Source organism: Neopelma chrysocephalum, unplaced genomic scaffold (assembly GCF_003984885.1).
Source record: "Neopelma chrysocephalum unplaced genomic scaffold, ASM398488v2 Primary Assembly neopelma1_137, whole genome shotgun sequence".
Taxonomy (NCBI): Eukaryota; Metazoa; Chordata; class Aves; order Passeriformes; family Pipridae; genus Neopelma; species Neopelma chrysocephalum.
Genome location: NW_020897799.1, coordinates 393,606 through 414,214, shown reverse-complemented (window position 1 = coordinate 414,214; position 20,609 = coordinate 393,606). Strand labels below are relative to the sequence as shown.

At 59.7% G+C, this 20,609-nt stretch overlaps 2 protein-coding genes across 2 annotated transcripts in view; both read left to right on the top strand.

Moving 5' to 3' along the window:
• Positions 1-1,290: 1,290 nt before the first annotated feature.
• On the top strand, positions 1,291-16,750 carry IQGAP3 (IQ motif containing GTPase activating protein 3). The gene is made up of 37 exons (XM_027699166.1): positions 1,291-1,861; positions 2,210-2,366; positions 2,638-2,715; positions 2,899-2,975; positions 3,102-3,169; positions 3,410-3,523; positions 3,913-4,091; positions 4,400-4,487; positions 4,745-4,908; positions 5,100-5,187; positions 5,336-5,499; positions 5,611-5,771; positions 6,000-6,124; positions 6,294-6,457; positions 6,683-6,773; positions 6,886-7,053; positions 7,148-7,290; positions 7,364-7,534; positions 7,818-7,901; positions 8,317-8,388; positions 8,945-9,014; positions 9,391-9,599; positions 9,853-10,005; positions 10,118-10,281; positions 10,454-10,678; positions 10,759-10,899; positions 11,360-11,444; positions 11,742-11,974; positions 12,063-12,195; positions 12,498-12,600; positions 12,758-12,902; positions 13,046-13,133; positions 13,401-13,613; positions 13,725-13,891; positions 14,047-14,148; positions 14,506-14,614; positions 14,840-16,750. The coding sequence occupies exons 1-37, from the start codon at positions 1,644-1,646 to the stop codon at positions 14,951-14,953; spliced, it is 5,028 nt and encodes a 1,675-aa protein (XP_027554967.1). The 5' UTR covers positions 1,291-1,643; the 3' UTR covers positions 14,954-16,750.
• Positions 16,751-18,818: 2,068 nt separating this feature from the next.
• MEF2D (myocyte enhancer factor 2D) overlaps positions 18,819-20,609 on the top strand; it is a 101,508-nt gene continuing 99,717 nt past the window's right edge. Inside the window, exon 1 of the mRNA XM_027699153.1 lies at positions 18,819-19,019. The gene's annotated coding sequence lies outside the window, so the exon portion shown is untranslated. The remainder of the gene's footprint in view (positions 19,020-20,609) is intronic.

The window sequence follows — 20,609 nt, the reverse complement described above, 5'->3', positions numbered from 1 at the left end:
ATCAACATTATTCTCATTCTGAATCCAAAACACAGCACTGTGCCAGCTACTGAGGAGAATATTTTAGCTCCGTGCCAGCCGGAACCAGGATTGATGGATCCTACAACTGCACGATGGAGGGCACAACTGTGTGCTGGGCAGCACCAGCGCACGATGGGCAGGACACGGGCACAATGGATGACACAACCACACCATGGATGGCACAACCGGTTCCTCGCTGTCTCGGCAGCTCATGGCAGGCGCTGGGGGCTCGGTTTGTGGCAGGGCAGGTCTGTGCTTTGGCACAGGTTGACGGACAGTTGCAGAGCAACCAGGGCACAGTGAACCCAGGGCTGGCACCCTGGGCCTGGCACAGCCCTGGCCCCTGGGCACAGCCCGAGGTGGGGTCCCCCAGCAGCCCCTGCTTGGACCTTCACCCACCGGTTCCCCCTGCACCCCGCTGCGTGCCAGCCCCTAAACCCATGGGGTCCTCCCGCCCCCCCGTGTGTGCCACCCCCCACACCCACGGGCTCCTCCTGCCCCTCGGTAGTGCTGCCACCCTCCCTCCCTCTCTCCCTCTCTCCCCTCGGGACTCCCCTTGCCCCCCGCTGTGTGCTACTCCCCCCACCCACGGCCTCCCCCCCTCTCCTCGGGGGTCCCCACGCACCCCGTTTTGTGCCACTCCCCGCACCCACGGGCTCCCCCCGCTCCCCGGTGTGTGCACAACCTCCGGGGTCACCCCCCCTCTTCACGACTCCCCCCTCCCCTCGGGGGGGCCCCCCGTCCCCCACTGTGTGTCACGCACGGGCTCCCCCCGCCCGGTGCCGGGACCGCAGCCCCCGGCGGCCCCCGCGCGGAGCCACGTGGGCGGCGGGAGATTCAAACCGCGGGTGGAGCCGCCGCCGTCACCGCGGCCATGGAGGGAACCGGGACGGGGCGCTGTGAGTGACCAGCACCGGCAAGGGGGGACTGCCGGGGGAGGAGAGGCGATGGGGAGTGCGGGGGGACAGGCAGGTCTGGGGGTGCAGGGGGATGGGGGGCGGGTAAGTCTGGGGCAGCCGGGGGGTGGACAGGGAGGTCCGGGGGTAGGCGGGGATGAAGGGAGCAGGCAGGTCTTGGGGTGCAGGGGGATGTGGGGGGACAGGTAGGTCTGGGGGTGCAGGAGGATCTGGGGGGACAGGTGGGTCTGGGGGTGCAGGGGGATCTGGAGGAACAGGTAGGTCTAGGGGGACAGGTAGGTCTGGAGGTGCAGGGGGTTGGTTGGACAGGGAGGTCGGAGTGCAGGGGGATCTAGGGAGACAGGTAGGTCTGGGGGTGCAGAGGGATGAGGGAACAGGCAGGTCTGAGGGTGTGTGTAGAGGAAGGGCAGTACTGTGTAGGGTCCCAGGCGCCTGGGGACAAACGGGGACATGTTTTGAGGAGTCGTTTGGTGGTGGGCAGCCGGGTGCCCCCCAGCAGTCGTGGGTGCCTCCAGCACCAGCAGTGCCAAAGGATCCCAAACCTGCAGCTGTGTCCCCCTGAGTGCTGACTCTGGGCCCCCGCTCCCTGGTGCCAGCTCTGGGTGCCAGCTGTGGCCGTTATTTGGGAAAAAGGGAAGTTGGAAACTTTTCCTCCAACCGCCTGAAGGGCCTGGCTGGTGTCACCGTCATGCTGGTGCCTCCCCCATGTGGCTGTGGGAGGCTGCTGTGCTAAAAGCCTGCCTCCCTTTCCCAGATCTTAGTGTGGGTGGCCGTGGGGGCTTCCAAAAGCCCCCCCAAGCAGAGGGCTCTGACGGGCACCCCCATCACTGCCCAGGTGAGCGCCTGACTGCGGCTGAGATGGACGAGCAGAGGAGACAGAACGTTGCCTACCAGTACCTCTGTCACCTGGAGGAAGCCAAGCGGTGGGGCTGCACCTGGGGAGCCCCTCGAGCTCAGATTTGGGGGGGAAAAGGGGTGCAAAGGAGAGGGGATGAGGGCAGGGGGGCTGGGTGGGGGTGGCTATAATGCTGCAGAATCTTGCCCAGACTCTGGGGCTTTGTGGCCCTCAGAGATGCTTTTGGGGGTAGTTTTTGGGGGGAGGCTCTCAGCCAAGCACCCAAACTGAGAACCACCTGGCAGCAAAGGGCTGGGGGCCGACCTTCCCTGCCAGGGGCATTTATGGGGAGGGGGTTGAGAGGGTCTCCTCTGGGTGCTTTTCCTGCCTGGTGGGATGCTGGGGTCCGTGATGTGCCCCATCTTTGCCCTGCCAGCTGGATGGAGGCCTGCCTGGGGGAGGGGCTGCCTCCCCCCACCGAGCTGGAGGAGACCCTGCGCAACGGGGTCCTCCTGGCCAAGCTGGGCCACTGCTTTGCCCCGGCTGTGGTCCCGCTGAAGAAGATCTACGATCATGAGCAGACTCGGTACAAGGTAAGGCTGTAACACCAGAGGTGTGTTCCTTAGGGTGTACCCCCAAACCTCCCTGTCACTGGTGAGTGCAGAGCAAGGAGGGGCTTTACTGACAGCGGTCACTGAGGGACAATTTCACAGTGAATGGCTGCAATGGGGTCCTTGAACTGTGCTGCCCTGGGGGTTCACGGGTGTTGCCTCTGAATTTAACTGCCTGCCCTGGCTGGGTGGGTTTGGTGGGGAACCCCAGGGATAGGAGAAGTTCAGCCTGACTCTAGCTCCTCTTTTCCAGGCAGCTGGGCTTCACTTTCGGCACACGGATAACATCAACTATTGGCGTGATGCCATGAGCCATGTGGGGCTTCCCTCGGTAATGTCCCCCCTCCGCTCTCCCCGGCCAAGGGACATGCTGGCCTCTGCCCTGTGGCAGCACTGTGGGGAGTGCTGGTGTGGCAGGGGGTCTTTGTCTCTGCCCCCCACCCTTGGACACCATCCTGCCCAGGGACCGTCTCGACGCCATCCCCACCTGAGCTGTCTCTTGTCTTTCTGGCAGATCTTCCACCCGGAGACCACCGACATCTACGACAAGAAGAACATGCCCCGGGTGGTCTACTGCATCCACGCACTCAGGTGGGTGGCCTGGCCTGGCTGTCACCACTCACGAGCCCTTTGGTGGCGTCACCCGCCAGCCTCGGCTGCCACAGCAGCTTTGGGAGGGAGAAGCAGGTGATGTTACGGTCATGGTCTGTCTTTCAGCTTGTACCTCTTCAAGCTGGGGCTGGCTCCTCAGATCCAGGACCTGTATGGCAAAGTGAACTTCACAGGTACGCTGCTGTGTGTGGGGACCTGGGCTGGGGGCTGGTGAGGAGGGGCTTGCCATTGATGTTTTGGGATCCTGTGGCAGGAGGGGTGTGGGGAGTGAAGATTTTGGGTGAGCTTTGCCAAAGCTGCCTCAGGGATGCTCACCCCAGTGTGGGGATTTTCTGCACCCCTCTGGTTTGGAAGGGGAAAAGGGGCTCTGCTGGCTGCCCTCGCTCCAGTGCAGTCTCTCTGCTCTGCTCCAGAGGAGGAGATCAACAACATGAAGCGGGAGCTGGAGAAGTACGGGCTGCAGCTGCCTGCCTTCAGCAAGATCGGCGGCATTTTGGCCAACGAGCTCTCAGTGGATGAAGCAGCAGGTGACGGGTGCCTGGTGGGGAGCAGGGCTGGGCAATCAGCCCCTGGATACCAGGTCTGCAGCCAGCAAACTTGGGAGGTGGTGCTTTGGGAGGTGGTGTTGGTCTGGGATGCAGCGGAGGCACCTGGTTGCTCACCTTCAGCCCCGCACGTGGCTGCAAGGGCTGGCACAGCCCCTTCCCCGCTGGCAGCACCGGGGGTTCTACACTACCTGTTCTTGCTGTGAGACACTGAGACTTCCCGTGTCCTGGAGACTGCAGCTCACTCTCTGGTGGTTCCCACCATCGTGCAGGGAGTGGCTCTTGTCCCACTGCGTGCAGGGTTATAGTGGATGGTCCATCTCACTCCTCCGTGTCCCATCTCACCCCCCTCCTTCCCGCCTCGCCTCCAGTCCACGCCGCGGTGCTGGCGATCAACGAAGCGGTGGATCGGGGGGTGGTGGCCCAGACGATGGAGACCCTCCGCAACCCCAGCGCGATGCTGCAGGACCTGCGTGGGGAGCTGGCGGGCGCCTACCAGGAGGTGCTGCACCGGGCGAAGCTGGAGAAGGGCAGCAATGCCAGGAACAGGGTGAGGAGGGCATGGGGGGCTCAGGGAGGGGGCAACTGGGAGAGAAGCAGCCCCTCTGCTGATGGGCTGGTGGGTGCTTCCAGCTGGAGGGGTCCCTCGGCCACAGACCATACGGTGATTGCTGGGTGAAACACAGCCTGGGAGCCCTTGTGCTGAGCAGAAGATGGGGGAGATGATTCCTCTTTGGGGGCCGAGTTGGTCTCCAGGGCTTGGGACTGGGAAACGAGCCCAGGCACCTGCAAGGGACCCCGCTGTGTGCTATGGGGTGAGCTTGGGAGGAAAGCTCAGGGTGAGGAGTCTCTCTCCAGTATCTGCAGGTGATCCCCGAGGGAGAGGATGTCTATGATCGGTGTCTGACCCAGGCTGAAATCCAAGGGAACATCAACAAAGTGAACGGTGAGGGAAGCTGGGGCTTTCCTCTTGGGGGGGGGCTCTAGGGCTTATAGTGGGACCATGGTACCCCAGGGCATGAGGAGAGTGATGGACATAGCAGGAAGGAGTGATGCAGACCCATCAGGGATCAGGGCTGGATGTGCATTTCCAAGGAGAAATTAAAATGATGGGTATGCAGGCTTCAGCCATAGCTGCCTTTGCTCCCTGAAGCTGTGAGATGATTTACCTGCTCACCTCTGAGATGGACTGGCCTCTTGCAGTGCACGGGGCTCTGGAGGAGGTGGATGATGCCCTGCAGAGACAGGATGTGCCAGCACTGCACCGGGCGTTGCAGGACCCCGTCCTGGCCCTGCGCTGCCTCCAGCGCGACAACCTCCAGCTCTACTTGGAGCAGCTCAGCGTGGACCGGGAGCAGAAGGCACTGGTAGGTGCTGGCAGGAGCCCGTGGTGTGGGGTACCTGTGCTGGGGGTGCACCCCCGTGGTCCAGAGGAGGGTCCCCTGGGTGGGAGTTGCTCTGCGGGTTGGCAGATTTCTGACAGGGTCTGAGCATTGCTCCTCCATTGGTGTGAGCAGAATGAGGTGTGAAACCCAACACCCATCTCTGCCCACTGCAGGACCTGGGCTACCTGGAGATGCTGGACCAGGAGGAGGTGCAGGCAGGGATCCTCACGGCCAACAGGAGGGGCGAGGAGGAGCGAGCCAGTGAGTGCCAACAGGGACATGGTGCTCGTGGTGCTGCCCCGTGAATGCCCAGGAGCCAGTGCCCCTGCCGGCAGCCCGGCCAAAGGGAGACCAGGCACGGCCACCTCCTGCAGCCTCCCTGTGCCAGCTCTCCTGGTCTGTCCCTCAGTGCTGCTGGCCGTCAGCCGGATCAACGCTGCCATCCGCCGAGGGATGCCGGCTGAAACCTTGGAAGCGCTGACGGACCCTGCGGCGCAGCTGCCCGATGTGCACCCCTTTGCTGCCCCCCTGTACCAGCGCCAGCTGGCCCTGCTGCAGCGCCAGCACCCACGGGTGAGAGACCCCCAGGGACGGGAGATGAGGGGGATTGGTGCTTCCCCTGCACCCGGGGGTGCTGGGCTGGAGGAGGGGGTTATGAGGGATCAGTGTCTCTGCCCCGCGCAGGGTGAGCTGGCACAGGAGGAGCTGTTTGTGGCTGTGGAGATGCTCTCGGCCGTGGCGCTGGTCAACCAAGCCCTGGATGTCGGGGATCCCGACGGGCTCTGGAGCAGCCTGGTCAGCCCTGCCCTGGGCCTCTCGGGAGTTGAGGATGCAAATGCACAACGGTGAGGAGATGGACTCTGTGTTTGGGGTCAGTGTGGAGAAATCCAGTGGGAGGGGATGGTCAGTTGGCCTGTGCTTTTTGTGGGTTTGTTCAAGCAGCCTCCTGCCCTGTGCCTTGCCTTTCCCCTCTGAAGAGCCAGGCAGCTGGCTCTAGAAGGTGCCATCCTGCTCGGAATGCACTGAACCCTGCTTGGAATGCACCAAGCCATTGCCCTGTGTCTCTCCTTCAGGTACTTTGAGGACTTGCAGCAGCTGAAAGGCCAATCTAGGGAAGCAGGAGCTGAATTCCTGAGCTGGAATGACATTCAGGACAGTGTGAACAGCACCAATTCATTGGTGCAGGATGAAAATGACAGTGAGTCCTGCCCACATGGGGTTTGGGCATGCAGGAGGGTCTGCAGACAGCCCGAGGAGGGAGGTTGCACTGGGATTCCAGCCCCAATGAGACACCAGTGAACCTCGCACCACCCTGGGCTGTGGCTCCCTTGGGGGGTTGAGCAGCACGTCCCTTCCCTCCCGTGCAGGAGTCCACGCGGTCGGGCTGGTCAATGAGGCGCTGCTGCAGGCAGACCCCGAGAGGACGCTGAGGGCGCTGCTGCTGCTGGAGGCCGCCCTGCCCGACATCGCCCTCCCGACCGCCCAGCGCTACCACGACGTCCTGTCCAGGGCACGGAGGCAGAAAGCCCAGGTGGGGTGGGGGTCGTCAGCTGTGGAGAACCTCCATGGAAGCATGGCAACCCCCCTGGCTGTGGGGTACCCCCCTGACTGCATGACATTCTGCCCTGGATGCAGGGTACCCCCACCTTGGTGGCATGGCATCCCCCAAGGTTGTGAAGTACCCCCCACCCCAGTAGTGCAGCACCCTGCAAAGCAGAGTCCATTTCCCCCCATGCCCAACTCTCCCATCTCACAGGCCACAGGGGATGATGGAGCTGTGCTTTGGTGGGAGGAGATCCAGGAAGGGGTCTGCCGGGCTAACCAGGACACGGTGGCAGCCAGAAGGAGTGAGTGCTCTCCCCACAGAAGCTCTGGGTGCTGCGCCCTTGTGGGGTGGGGTGCTGCTGTGGGGGTCAGAGGATGAGAAGGTGCTGACGTGAGCCCCCTCTGTTCCCTCAGTGGCTCTGGGCATCGCTGCCATCAACCAGGCCATCAAGGAAGGGAAGGCGGCGCAGACACTGCGGGTGCTGCGCAACCCCGACGTGGCCCTGTGTGGTGTGGTGAGCGCCTGTGCCGGTGCCTACCAGGAGCAGCTGGCGGCTCTCATGGCCACCAAGAGACCGGCAGGTAAAACCTTGGGAGCTGCAGAACTGCCCCCCCCCACCTGAGATGTTCGAGGGGAGCAGCACCACCCAGCAGTTCCTGTCTGTCCCGGCTGCAGGGAGTGAGAAGCTGTACTGGATCCGGCACAGGCTCCCAGACGGTGCCAAGTACTACCTGAGCCTGAAGACCTTTGAGGGCAGTTGGCAGCACCCACGTGACGGTGGCCTCAACACCACACACCTGAGCCGGGAGGAGATCCAGGTACAGGCAGGACGGGGCTGGGTGGGCACCGGTGGCATCGCTGGGGCTGAGCTGGTGCCTCGCGTCCCCTCAGTCGGTCATCACCCGAGTGACAGCGGCGCATGACCGGGAGTGCCTGTGGGTGTCCAACACCTCCTTCGTGGTGAGGCTGCAGGCTCGGCTCCGGGGCTTCCTTGTTCGCCGGGAGTTCGCGGCACGACGGCACATCCTGCGGGAGCAGCAGCCGGCTGCCATCAGGATCCAGGTGATGCAGCCAGAACCCGTCCCACCTCTGTGCACGGGGACACAAACGTGGGCAGCTGCTCACAGCATCCTCTGGCGGGTCCAGTGACCTCTGCCATTTCACTGCTGGGGCCCCCTGAGGTGCTGCAGGGGGTGGTGTGGGGCTTGTTTCTCTCACGGCAGCTGCTTTGGGTGCTGGTTTCCTCTTTTCTTGTGCTGCGTTATCCTCTTCCCTTGTGTGCTCCCGACTGGGAGTCATGATGGCCTCATGCAGGTCTCTAGCTGGTGTCTTCTCTTGTGCCCAGGCTTGTTGGAGGGGGTACAAGCAGCGCAGAGCTTACCTGGAAAGGCTGTGTTACCTGCGAGCCAACGCAGCGGCTGCAGTCAAGGTTGGGAATACTCTTCCTTCAGCCTTTGCTCCCTCGTTGGGCATTGCCGCCCTCTTGCTCAGCTGCAGGGTGGCATCTACCCCCTGCCCAGTGCAGAGAAGCCGGGGGGGATATGGCAGCTGGGCCAGGGCAGCGTGTGAGGGGATAAGGGAAAAACTCTTGAAGATCATTGAGTCAAACTGTTCCCCCAGCACTGCCAAGGCCACCACTAACCCATGTCCCCAAGTGCCACACGTCTGTTAAATTCCTACAGAGATAGTGACTTCACCATTGCCCTGGGCAGCCTGTGCCATGAAGAAATTTTCCCTAGTATCCAATCCAGACCTCTGGAAATCCTCAGTTTCCCCCCTCTCCACCCACTCGCTTTGACCAAGTGAGTCCTTGCAGAATCCAACTATTTGAACATCTCTTCCAGATCCAGGCAGGTGTGAGGATGTGGCAGGCTCGGAGGAAGTACCAGGAGAGGCTGCGCTACTTCAGGCAGAACGTCAGTGATGGGATGGGAGCAAAACAGCTCCTGGGAACACGCTGGTGGGGAGGGAGGGGAATGATCTGGAGCCCATGGTTGGATCTCCTTCCCTGAGTGTTCGTGGCACAGCTGGAGGGGGAACTGCTGCATCCTGGCCAAGGGGGACAGATGGGAAGGAAAATGTGCCTAGGGGGTCTGGAAGCCAAACTATCAGGCTCTGTGAGGTGTGAGGAGAGACAAAAACCACTCCAGTTCCATCAAAAACCAGGGAATTCAAGATGCCCATTTGAGGGGAAGGAAATTTTGGGGAAAGGGAGGTATTGGCTGCAGGAAGCGAAGCTGCACCTCTGGAGTTGCTGCAGCTTCTGAAATACAGTGAGCACAGGGGAACAACTGCTGAGGAGGGTGGAGTCCCAAAATCCCTCCCCGGTTGTGGAGACCCTCATCCCAGGCCTTGGCACGCTGCCAGCAGTGGGAGCAGGCAGCCAAATGCCTGTCCAGCTCTCCTGCACTCCCCACGTGTGTCAGGGATGCTGTGGGGAAACATCCCCCACCCTCTTGTTTGTCTTGGCAGATTAAAGCTGTAATTAAAATCCAGGCTTTTGTGCGAGCGAACAAGGCCCGTGGGGATTACAGGATGCTGGGTAAGTGTCTGCTCATCACTGCTCTAAAGTGTGAGGGCTGATTGGGAAGAGGGCTCTGCCTCCTCCCTCGCTGGCCTTGCATGGTGGGGAGGTGGTGGCAGGCTGGCCATCGGTGTCCCTGTGGCAAGGACAGGAGTGACAGATCCTTGGTGGTTCCTGGGCGTCAGCCTTGGAGCTGCCCCTCTGCCCCCAAAAGCTTCCTGGGGGCTGTTGTGCGGTGTGGCCATGTCCTGTCCCATGTCCTAGTACTGCAAGAAGATGCTTTTTCCGGGGGGGATGGGGTGTCTGGGTGAGATCCTGGGGGTCCAAAGGTCTGTGGTGGGGTGGCTGCTCTGCCCCCTGCAAGCACACACGGTGTCGCTGTGCCTTGCTGCAGTCCATGCCCAGAGGCCACCACTGAGCATCGTCCGGCGCTTCATCCACTTGCTGGAGCAGAGCCAGCATGACTTCTGGGAGGAGTCAGAGGTGCTGCGGCTGCAGGAGGAGGTGGTGAAGAGGATTCGTGCCAGCCGGCAGCTGGAGAGTGACCTGGACCTCATGGACATCAAGATCGGGCTGCTGGTCAAGAACAGGATCACGCTGCAGGTGGGGAGCAGGGCAGGGGTGAGGGGAAGATCTCGAACATCTCATGTGGTCCTGCCAAAGTGCCTGAGCCCGTTGGTCCTGCTCTTCATGGCATTGCAGCTTGGACTTGTCTCTGCTTCACTTTTCAAGTGGTTGGAGTGGCTGGGAGGGGTTGAGGAGCACTGGGATGCTTCAGGCTCTTCCCAGAGGCTGGTCGGAATGCTGGAGCCTATGGCAGTCCCCAGCACTTCTCTCCCTGCCCACGTGGATGCAGGAGGTGGTCTCCCACTGCAAGAAGCTGACCAAGAAGAACAAGGAGCAGCTCTCAGAGATGATGTCCATAGACAAGCAGAAGGGGCTCAAGTCGCTCAGCAAGGAGAAGCGGCAGAAGCTGGAGGCCTACCAGCACCTCTTCTACCTGCTGCAGGTGGGGCCTGTGGGGATCTGCTGTGTCCCCCACAGCGGGGGGGCAGTGTGGGGACCTGGTCCCCCAACACTCTACAACATTTGGGTTAGCTGGGTGTCCCTCGTGCCTGCAGACACAGCCGGTCTACTTGGCCAGGCTGATCTTCCAGATGCCCCAGAACAAGTCCACCAAATTCATGGAGTCAGTAATCTTCACGCTTTACAACTACGCATCCAACCCGCGGGAGGCTTATCTGCTGCTCCAGCTCTTCAAAGTGGCACTGCAGGAGGAGGTCAGGTGGGTGTCCATGGGTGTCCATGGGTGTCCTGGTTTGGGGACAGGCCTGGGCAAAAGCTGAACCAAGGGCATCATCTTGGATGCAGTTATCTCCTCTGGCTACTCCCTCCTGCTTGGAGAACACACACACTGGTCCATCCCCTCATCCCATCCGCTCTGTCTCTCTCCCCAGGTCCAAGGTGGACCATGTCCATGACATCCTGATGGGGAATGCCGCAGTGATCCGGCTGGTGGTCAGCTTCTACCGCAACGCGCGTGGGCAGAACGCCCTGCGGCAGATCCTGGGCGGCCCAGTGCAGGACGTCCTGCAGGACAAGGCCCTCGGCATCCGTACCGACCCTGTGGACATCTACAAGGCGTGGATCAACCAGGCTGAGTCACAGAGTGGGCAGAGAAGGTCAGGCCCTGGGTGAGGAGGCTCGGCCCGACCGCAGGGTGACGGGCGTTGGGATGGTGATGGGGATCTTCCTTTCACAGCAAGCTCCCGTATGAGGTCAGCCCTGAGCAGGCTCTCAGCCACCCCGAGGTCCAAAGGCGGCTGGATATTTCTATCCAAAACCTCCTGGCAATGACAGACAAGTTTGTCTCTGCCATCACCTCTTCTGTCGACAAGATCCCGTATGTATCCCTGTGGTCTCTGTGCCCACCCCGGGAGCACTGCCAGCTCAGAGGTGTCTCTAGCAAGGCCTTAGAAAGAAGGTTCGGTGACTGGGGTCCTCTTGCCCCCTCAGTGCTGCAGGGCTGTTTTACTGCGCTGTCAGCAAGCTGAAACCAAATACCAGCAGCGCCCCATGGGCTGGCTCTTTGTGCCACTCTGAGCGCTTTACTGCTGGTGTTGAGGTGTTGCCAGGGAGAATCTGAGCTGTGGTCATCTCAGAGGATGAAGGCTTCCTCCAGGGATGCCTGGGCTGGCAGCAGGGTGGAAGAGGGAGCTGAGGGATGCTGCAGCTGCCAGCCCCTCCTGTGGGCTCCTCCATTGCCCCAGGGCTGGGGGTTTCCTGTATCTTGAGTTGTGGGTGGTAGAGCTGGGGCAGGGTGGTCCTTCATGCTGATGGACCTTTCCCTGCCCTCTCCTTAGCTATGGCATGCGTTACATGGCCAAAATCCTGAGGGCATCCTTGACTGAGAAATTCCCCAAGGCCCCAGCAGAGGAAATCGATAAGGTACCCTGGGGCTGGGGGGGTCTGTGCCATTTGGGGGGGTTCATCTGTGTCTGCACGTGAAGGGCCAGTATCTCTTCACAGAAAGTCAAATCCTCTGGACTTAAAAATGCCTCCAAGTCAACATTTTCCATGAGCCACTAAGGAAATGCCAAGGGTGGGCTCTTCTCAAAGGTGCCATCCCCTCTGGGAGGCTCCCCCAGGGCAGCTCAAGGATGCAACACCCTTCCCTGCTGAGCCACCACCTCCTCGGGCCTCAGCCCGCCTGCTCCCCCAACCCCAGCCTGTCTCGTGCCCTAGATTGTGGGCAACCTGCTCTACTACCGCTTCATGAACCCGGCTGTGGTGGCCCCTGACGGCTTTGACATCGTGGACCTCTTGGCTGGGGCGACCCTGCACCCCGAGCAGCGCCGCAGCCTGGGCTCCATCGCCAAAGTGCTGCAGCACGCGGCCGCCCGCAAGGCCTTCGACGGGGAGAACGCACATCTCTGCGGGGTGAACCAGTACCTGGAGGACACCCACAACAAGTTCAGGTGGGCACCAGGACAGCATCGGGGTGAGAAGGCGGCTGTGGGCCGGTGGCAGGGTTTTGGGGTTGATCAAAGGGGTCCTTCTCTGCAGGAGGTTCATCTCTGCTGCCTGCTGTGTCCCTGAACCAGAAGAGAGGTTTAATATGGACGAGTACTCAGAGATGGTGGCAGTGGCCAAACCAGTCATCTACATCACTGTAGGGGAGCTCATCAACACACACAAGGTAAGGGCATAAAGCTCACAGCAAGCCAGCTCTGTTTCCTCTGCTCCCACCTCCTGGGCTTTCTGCCACATTTCCTCACACTCTTCTGTGTCCCACCCCCAGCACAGCTCCTCTCCTCCTGACCCTTTTTTCTTTTTTAAGCAAGGAAATAACCCAGATTCTGCAGGTTTGTTGCTGCTTGTCCTTCCCTGAACATCATATCTGCTCCACCCCCTTTTGGGTGTAAAGGATGCAAAGGGGGCTCTCGCTCCCTCTTCCTTTGCATCCCCCTTTGCCACTGACTCATCCCTTGCACCGTCCAGCTCCTGCTCGAGCACCAGGACTCCATTGCGCCGCACCACGGAGACCCCCTGCACGAGCTCCTGGAGGATCTTGATGAGATTCCTACGGTCCAATCCCTGGTTGGTAGGTCAAACTCTGGGACACACCACCCACACTGTCAGGAGGAGGGTGGACAAGGGGACAATTTGACTTGCATGAGGCTTGATCTGGATTCCTTCTGTGTGGGAAACTGGCCCTTTGGAGCCCAACACAGCTAGCAGGGCTCTCTCTGCCCTTGTAGGGGAAAGTGTTGCCAGCCTGGCAGACAGTGGTGCTGAGCAGGTGCTCTCTCAGCTCAGCAGAACAGAGATCTCCCTTACCCTCACTGGCAAGCTGGTGCCAGCGGCCAGCAGTGAGGAGAGCGACACGAGGAGCTTGCTGCTGAGGTGAGGATGGGGCCCACGGGCATCGGGATTGTGCTGGGGGCTGGGATACTCTAGAGGGGCAAGAAACCCTTGGGAGGAAAGTAAATATTGTGAGCAGGGTGGCGGCCTGGAGTGGATGCCTGACATCTCACTTTGGTGTCTAGCACCAAGCAGATGCTGGTGGATGTGATCCAGTCCCAGTCAGGAGATTCCCTCCCAGAAATCCTGTGGACACAAGCCTTGGAGCACGAGGTGGGTTGAGTGAGGCTGCTGCTGGACAGGAGCTAAAAACGTTTGCAGCGAAATGGCAAAAATACCCCTCACCAAAAAGCTGCCCTGCTCCTCTTGGAGCCTTGGCCACTGCTCTTGTGCTCCAGCAAGAGCTCCGGTTTCCACAGAAAACACGTGTTCTGGACCAGGAGAGATCCACATCAAACTGTGCGAGAGGGGGTTTGGTTGCTCCGTCTCCTCGTGCCCCGTTTCAGCTGCGTTCCAGGCTCAACGCCTTCTCCTCCCTAGGAAGCCACCCACGACCGCCTCGTGCACAGGCGAGCGCTGCAGGATGCCCAGACCCCCACCCAGCTGAAGCGGCACCACTCCCTGGCTGCCAACGGCCAACTCTCCATGGAGGAGAAGAAGCGCAAGATCATCCGCAACCTGCGGCGCTTGGAGAGCCTGGGGCTGGTGGACTCTGCCCACCAGTACCAGGAGCTCATTGATGAGCTGGCCAAGGTGTGCTGAGTCAGGGGTCACCTCTAAGCCCCCCTGAGACCCTGCTCTGGTGCTCTGAGAGAGCTCAGAATGAGGTATATTGGCTTTCTTGCCTGGCTTTGTTCCCTCCAGGACATCCGGAACCAGCGGCGCCACCGGCAGCACCGCCGCGCCGAGCTCCTGAAGCTGAGGCAGACCCTGCACGGCCTCGATGCCAAGACCTTATTCTACGAGGAGCAAATTGATTATTACAACCAGTACATCAAGACCTGCCTCGACAACCTGGCAGCCAGCAACAAGTACGGTTTCTTACCAAAAATGAGTACTTTTTAAAAAAACCCCATTATTTGTTTTCACTGCTCTCTGGTTGTTGTGACTCCTGGAGATGTTGGGGGTCCAAGGGGACACAGGTGGCTGGAGATGAGTTTTCAGCATGTGGTTCCTCCTCTTCCAGGGTCAGTGGGAAGAATAAGAAGCTGCCGTCGCTGCACTACACGGCGGCCCGGCTGCTGGAGAAGGGGGTGCTGCTGGAGATCCAGGACCTGCCACCCAGCCAGTATGTAGCCCTGGCTCCATGGGAGGAGCCGTTACTTGGGGTTGTCCTGTGCCAGGGCCAGGAGTTGGACTCGATGATCCTTGTGGGTCCCTTCCGACTCAGGATATTCCATGAAAGCTTGGGCAGGTAGAGGAAAATAACCCAGGAGGAGAGTGCACATTGAGCCACCATTGTCCTCCTGGGATGGGGAAAGTAGTTTCACGTAGGAGAACACGGGACAGTTGGGATTTGGAGGGGGGATTTGGGCTGTGGGTCTGGCTGCTGTGCTTGAGGGGTTGTGCTGGGTGGGTGACCAGCTCCTTGGTTGCCTTAAGGCCATGAAGCTCCTTCTGGCAGTGAGTGGCTCTGTCCCCTCAGGTTCAAGAATGTGATTTTTGACATCATCCCCTGCGAGGAATCGGGCAAGTTCCAGGTGAAAGCCAAATTCATGGGAATCGACATGGAGCGCTTCCAGCTGCACTACCAGGTGGGGAGCCTGTCCTGGGGCTGCCAGTGCCCAGCGAGGCCAGGGGGTGCAGGGGACAGGTGGTGTCCCCCCACCTGCAGTTTTTGGGGGACTCAGAGCCCACGGGGAGCCCTGCCCTGAGCTGGGGGCAGCCTTGTCGTGCATCTCCCACTGCAAGCCCAGCTCTGAGCTGATCCTTCTTCCCGGGCATGGGGCTGGTGGCAGTGACAGTCCCCTCTCCCCCAGGACCTGCTGCAGCTGCAGTACGAGGGCGTAGCAGTCATGAAGATGTTTGATAAGGCCAAGGTCAACGTTAACCTGCTCATTTTCCTCCTCAACAAGAAGTTCTTCAAGAAGTAACGGGGAGGGGGGTGGAATGGGCTACGGGGACGGGGGGACGGATGAAAACCTGCCAAAGACACCTTGGGGTTGGTGATCCTGGGGTAGGGAAGTTGCTGCTGGTCATGGATCTTTCCTGCCTGGACACAGAGTGCTTGAGCACCTGCAGCCGGCTCAGCCCCAGCCCTGGGCACCCCAAGCTCGGTGCTGAGCCGGTCCCCGACCTCCTCGCAGGAGGATGCGGCTGCCAAAGCTTTTGCAGCACATGTTGCTTTTAAAATCTATTTTCTTTGTGGGTGTTTTGGCTGTTTAGTTCCTGTGCTGCCAACAGCCAGCTGCTCAAGGACACTATGGATTTCTGGACACTACACAGGTTTTTAGTGATGTAATAAAGGTATTTTAATATATATATATATTTCTTCCTCACAGTAAGGCTGGAGAAATGTCAAAATCAGTCTTTATACTGGGGGGGAGGAGAGGGGCAGAACATAGAGGCAACAACTGCTTGTGAGGACATCTGTGGCTGTTCCCTACTAAACTGAGGTGCAATAGGAGAATGTTGGTTTCCAAAGATGAATTTCATTGCTCTCCAGCCAGGCTGAGAACAGATCCAAAGCAGGGTGGCTCAGAGCCACTGCTCTCCCATGGATGCCACAGGGCACCACAGCAGGGACCTCCCCTTTCTGGGTTTGCCTGGCATTGGATGTGGAGCAATCCCTTGGCACTGTCTCAGCTGGGATGATGATGTCTCTCTCCCCTCTTGATCTGCTCTGGTGGGAGCAAAGTTTTCAAATGTGGATAATGATCGAGTTTGTCCATGGATGCATTTAAAGCACTTTCTCTCCATGTGAGCCCCTTCCCTGGGATGGGAAGGGAGCTGGTGGCAGTGCCAACCTCCTCCCGGCCCTGTCTCCATCAGGCATAGGAGCAGCAAGTCCCAAACCTGCTCCATAAAGGAACCTTTTGGGGGGATCGGATTTGGAATCTCCCTCACTGCTCAAGTAGCTGCCTTGGGTTAAGGTTAGACTTGAGGCTGGCTCAATGGTACCTCATCTATTGCCATCTGCAGCTCTGTCTTGTCTTTGAAAAGTGATGTTTGTTTGCGAGGGTTTTATGTGTTTTTTCTTTCCCTTCTGTCATATAAAAGCTGCAAACGGTGCTTACCCTCATCCCTGCCCATGCTGGATTCCTGCTGTGCTGCCTCTGCTTGTTTACTTTAAATAAAGCTGTTTTAGAAAATGCAGAATTGCTCTGGATCATTGTTTCCCCGTGGTCCTCACAAGCCTCTCCCTTGGCTTATCAGGGTCTTTCAGACTCATGACATTCTCTAGAGTCTCCCATGTCCAAAGAAGGTGCTTCTGGCCGTGGGCACCAGCCATGAACCCCCAGCAGATGGGGACTGGCTCCCTCGCAGTGGTGCCAAGTCAGGCACTGAGGCACCGACTCAGCTCTTGCATGGGGAATTTAGGCCACTTTCAGACACATTTAATTCTTAAATAAATACTATGATTACATCTCCTAAAGACTATGATTATATCTCTACAGGAGTGAAGCAGGATCAAGCTGCAGCACTCTTCCAGGTCTAAAACAGGATCTGTTGGCTGCTGTGGGTGCTGCTCTATCTGCAGGGAGATGATCTGGAGGAGTTGCTGCTTCATGTTCCCATTACCACGCTGGGGTTTTTTTTATTCTAGGTAGTATATTTGTTTATTTTTCTTACCTTCCTTGCCTTCAGAGGAGAATCCAGCGTGTCCCTGGCTGTGGCTTGGTGTGGTTTGTTGCCACCAGCCACCTCCCACAGCAGCTGTTGGATTTGCAGCAGCAGCATTTGGCACACTAAAACCATTTATTTGGGATGTTTTGGGGATGGAGGAGAACCTGAGGTAAAGACTCCACATAACGATAATAATCTTCAGCTCTTCATTAAGCACAGTCACAGCATGGCTGGAGGGGACTCAGTTTTGCTGTAGAAAAGGTGATTTTTTTGGCTCCCAGGAAGCTGTGCTGTGGCCAACTGTGACTCAGAAATGGGGTGTTGGCTCTTGCCTCGTGCCCACACATTTTGTAGAGAAGGTTGGAGGGGAGAATTCAGCCCTGGGAGCGCTGGGGGAGGCCTGGCACTGGCACTGGCTCGCTGAGCTCCTCCCGAGGTGGCTCCACTAGATGTCATTGCAAGCTGGGGATAAGCTCGTGGCTGTGGCCACCCGGGCACCAGCCGCGGGTGCTTGGAGCACCCGACAGCACTGCGGGTCCCAGCAGCCCCCCCGCAGGGTCCTGAGGGGCCATGCTGCAAACACACAGGGTGTGGCCCCGGCTGGAGGGATGGATCCATCACAGCGATCCCAGGACATCCCAAACGGGACAAAGCAAGACTGAGGCTCACAAGTGACAGGGATTCATCCTCACAGCACGGCCCCTGGCCTCTCCTCTGCCCTGGCAGCTTTCCCCAGGGCACTGGGCTCACTAGGGGCTCTGTGGTGTCTGCCCAGGCTGGGACTGTGAAAGGGGCCTGGGAGGAAAGCCCATCCTCAGAGGTGTTATTTGGGAATGGGGAGAAAGGAAGAGATTTGGGCTGCCCCCGAAGCTCATATTTCATATCAGAGGATCCTACAATGGTTTGGATTGGAAGGCACCTTAGACCTCATCAGGTTCCAACCCCTTTGCCATGGAGCAGGGACACCTTCCACTAGACCAGGTTGCTCCAAGCCCTGTCCAACCTGGCCTGGAACACTTCCAGGGATGAGATAGCCACAGCTTCTCTGGGCAACCTGTGCCAGGGCCTTACCACCCTCACAGGGAAGAATTTCCTCCCAATATCCCATCTAACCATGCCCTTTGTTAGTGTGAAGCCATTCCCCATGTCCTGTCACTCTTTAGGTACAGAAAGGTGCTGTTTCACCTTGTCCAGCTCCTGCAGGTCCTGTCCAGTGCCTGACCCATGAGTATTCTCTGCATGGACAGGGAATCATTGTGCTTGCAGTGAGTCCCCTCGCTGACCTCCCCACTCTGCACCCTATACTGTAAGTATGTGTATAGATGTGTGTGTGAGAGGGAGAGAAAAATGGCACCCAGATACTGGATGTGTTACGTATTTCACATCTCACCCAGCTGGACTGGGTATAAATCCTGCAGCCTGTGGCCCTGCATGTGTAGGAATTAGGGAGATTGGAGGCAGCTGCCAAGTGTAATCCATGGGGAAATGTGCCACCAAACCCACGCTGGGACTGCTGCCCCGGTCTGGGGTGGGAAAGAGGCTGCTGGGGTTTCCCAGGGTTTGGGAGGGAGAGGTGAGATAGGATGGAGGAGTTTTGGGAGGTTCACGGCTGGGAGCTCGCTGTCCTGGCAGCATCCTCTGTCCACTCCATCCTGCTTGTGAGAATCCACACCCAACAGGGATGAAAAGTTGTTAAACTGGGCTCAGAAAGCTGCTGCCACGAGTCCTGATCCTGCCAGCTTGGGACTGCACGGCCTGGTGCAGCGGGTGCTGGGAGCTGGTGCTGGGTGATGGGTGCTGGCTCTGGGTGCTGAGTGTTGGGTGCTGGGAGGTGGTGCTGAGTGTTGGGTACTGGTGCTGGACGATCGTGCTGGGTGCTGGTGCTGGGCAGGCCGGCTCGAAGGCAGAGCTCCCGCAGAGCCGCTGTCCCCGCTGTCCCCGCTGTCACGTGCCGCAGCGATGCTAATCCCGTTTTGAAAGCCCGCGCCCCGCACCGCACCCGCTAATCCCCCTCAGTGCCACGGCTGCGGGGCTCGGCGCTGCTTCGGGGAGCCCCGGGGTGTCCCTGCCCCTGGGTCCCCTCCACAGGCACATCTGCCCGAGCCCACATCCTCTGCCTGCTCCTGCTCCTGCTCCAAGCCCCGAGGATGCCCAGGTGCTCCCTGCCCTGTGCAAACGGGTGCTGAGTCCTGGACACCCGCAAAACACACGTTGGATAGAGGCTGGGCCGTACCGGGTCAGGACATCTCAGCAGTCCCTGGAAGCGCCGCGCTGCCCAGGAGGAGGGAGGAATTCACCTGCTTGGCCAACCTGGCTTCGGCACAGCCCCGGTCACTCAGCACGACGACCTTGGCGGCAGCACCGGGGAGGCAGGTGAGCGGCTCGACCCTGCCCGTGTCGGAGCCGGGGCCCCTCCCCAGGAGCAGCCGCTCTCCCGGCAGCGCCGGGGGCTCCGCACCGCGGTTCTGCTGGGGCGGCGCGGGCTTCGTGCGCTGAGGAGTGATATTGTTGTTCCCTTCCGATGGCAGCAGCTTCCCCGTGGGAGAGGGGGGAAAAAGCACAAACCGAACTGGGGAGAAAATAAGAGGGGAATGTTTGCCGACTGTCTGCTGCGTGTTGTTGCTGTTTGTTGTGTTTCTGCGGTTGCTTTGGCAACCCCGGGAAGATGTGCCAGGCTGTAGCATGGCGGGTACCAGCGCGGCGTGGCGAGGAGCCGGGGCTCCGCTCCCACAGGGCCAAGCTGCCGGCCCGGTGGCAGCCCCCGGTGGGGCTGGAGGGCTTCGGGCAGGGGGTTGATGGGGTCACGTTTGTGCCCAGCTCAGCTGCTGCCCTCCTGAGCGAGCCTGGGGCGGGCACTCGCTTCGCACCGCTTGGACCTTCCGAGAGGGACCTGGCTCAGAGACGAGCAAAGGAAGAGTGACTGGAGGGTGCGATGGGTTATCCCTGCCATGGGGACAGCAGCCAGCCCCACTGTTCCCCAGGAGCCTGGGAGTGTCTGGGCTCATCCCCTCCCTTCTTGTCCAGAGGAAAGGGAGCGAAACAGCCGTGTGGTGGAGGGGCAGCTGCTGCCATGCAGCGCTTGCCAGAGGGGCGTCAGGAAATGCTGGGTGTGGGGGCACCTCTGTCTATCCAAGGCAGGAGTCGTTCCTCTGGTACTGGAGCACCAAACTGTGGCCTAACATGGGCAGGGTCATGCTGCTTTCTGTCTCCTGTAGCTCCGTCTCCTGCTTTGTGGGGCAGAGAGGGCTGCTGCCTGCGTGGCAGTGGGGGATGGAGCCAGGATCCTGAGGGGCAGTGTGGGACTAGGGGGACCAGGGCAGAGGAGCCTGGCCGAAGAGGAGACGGGGCCAAGAGCAGCTCAGGGAGGATGGGGATGCTCCCAGAGCCGCTCTCTCCCTCCTGCAGCCCCGGGAGCTGTGCGAGCTGACATCCGTCAGAGCAGGAGTCGGTGTGCCCTGCGGCATCCCCAGGGCAGAGCAGTCAGGGGGTGGGTGAAGGCTTTGCCCCTGGGAGCCAGGAACATTCTGTGCAGCTCCAGAGATGTGTGTTAACTCTTTGGGGGCTGCAGCAGGAGAACTGAGCTCCTCGGGGATGTGGGCACCATCCGCCCAGAGCCTGCAGATCCCAGGGCTTGGATATTTAGATATTTCTGCAAACCAGTGGTTTGGAGGCTCTGCTGCTTCCTGTCCCACTTTGCACGAGAAGTGCCAGTGAGGAAAGGTTTCAGCCTGCCACTGGTCAGAAGTGCCAATTTAATGAAATTATTTAATTGCCGCATCTCCAAATGGCGCTTTTTTAACTGAAAGGAGAGGCCTGATGAGGAATCCTGCCCTGAGCTGGAAGCTGACTCATTCTCCTCCCAGTCCTGGGGTCAGCGCTGGATTGCAAATAAACACACCAAATTCCCACTGCTGGGTTCTGGGAACGTGCTCCCGGCTCCGCGCAGAGGGCAGGGACCCAGGA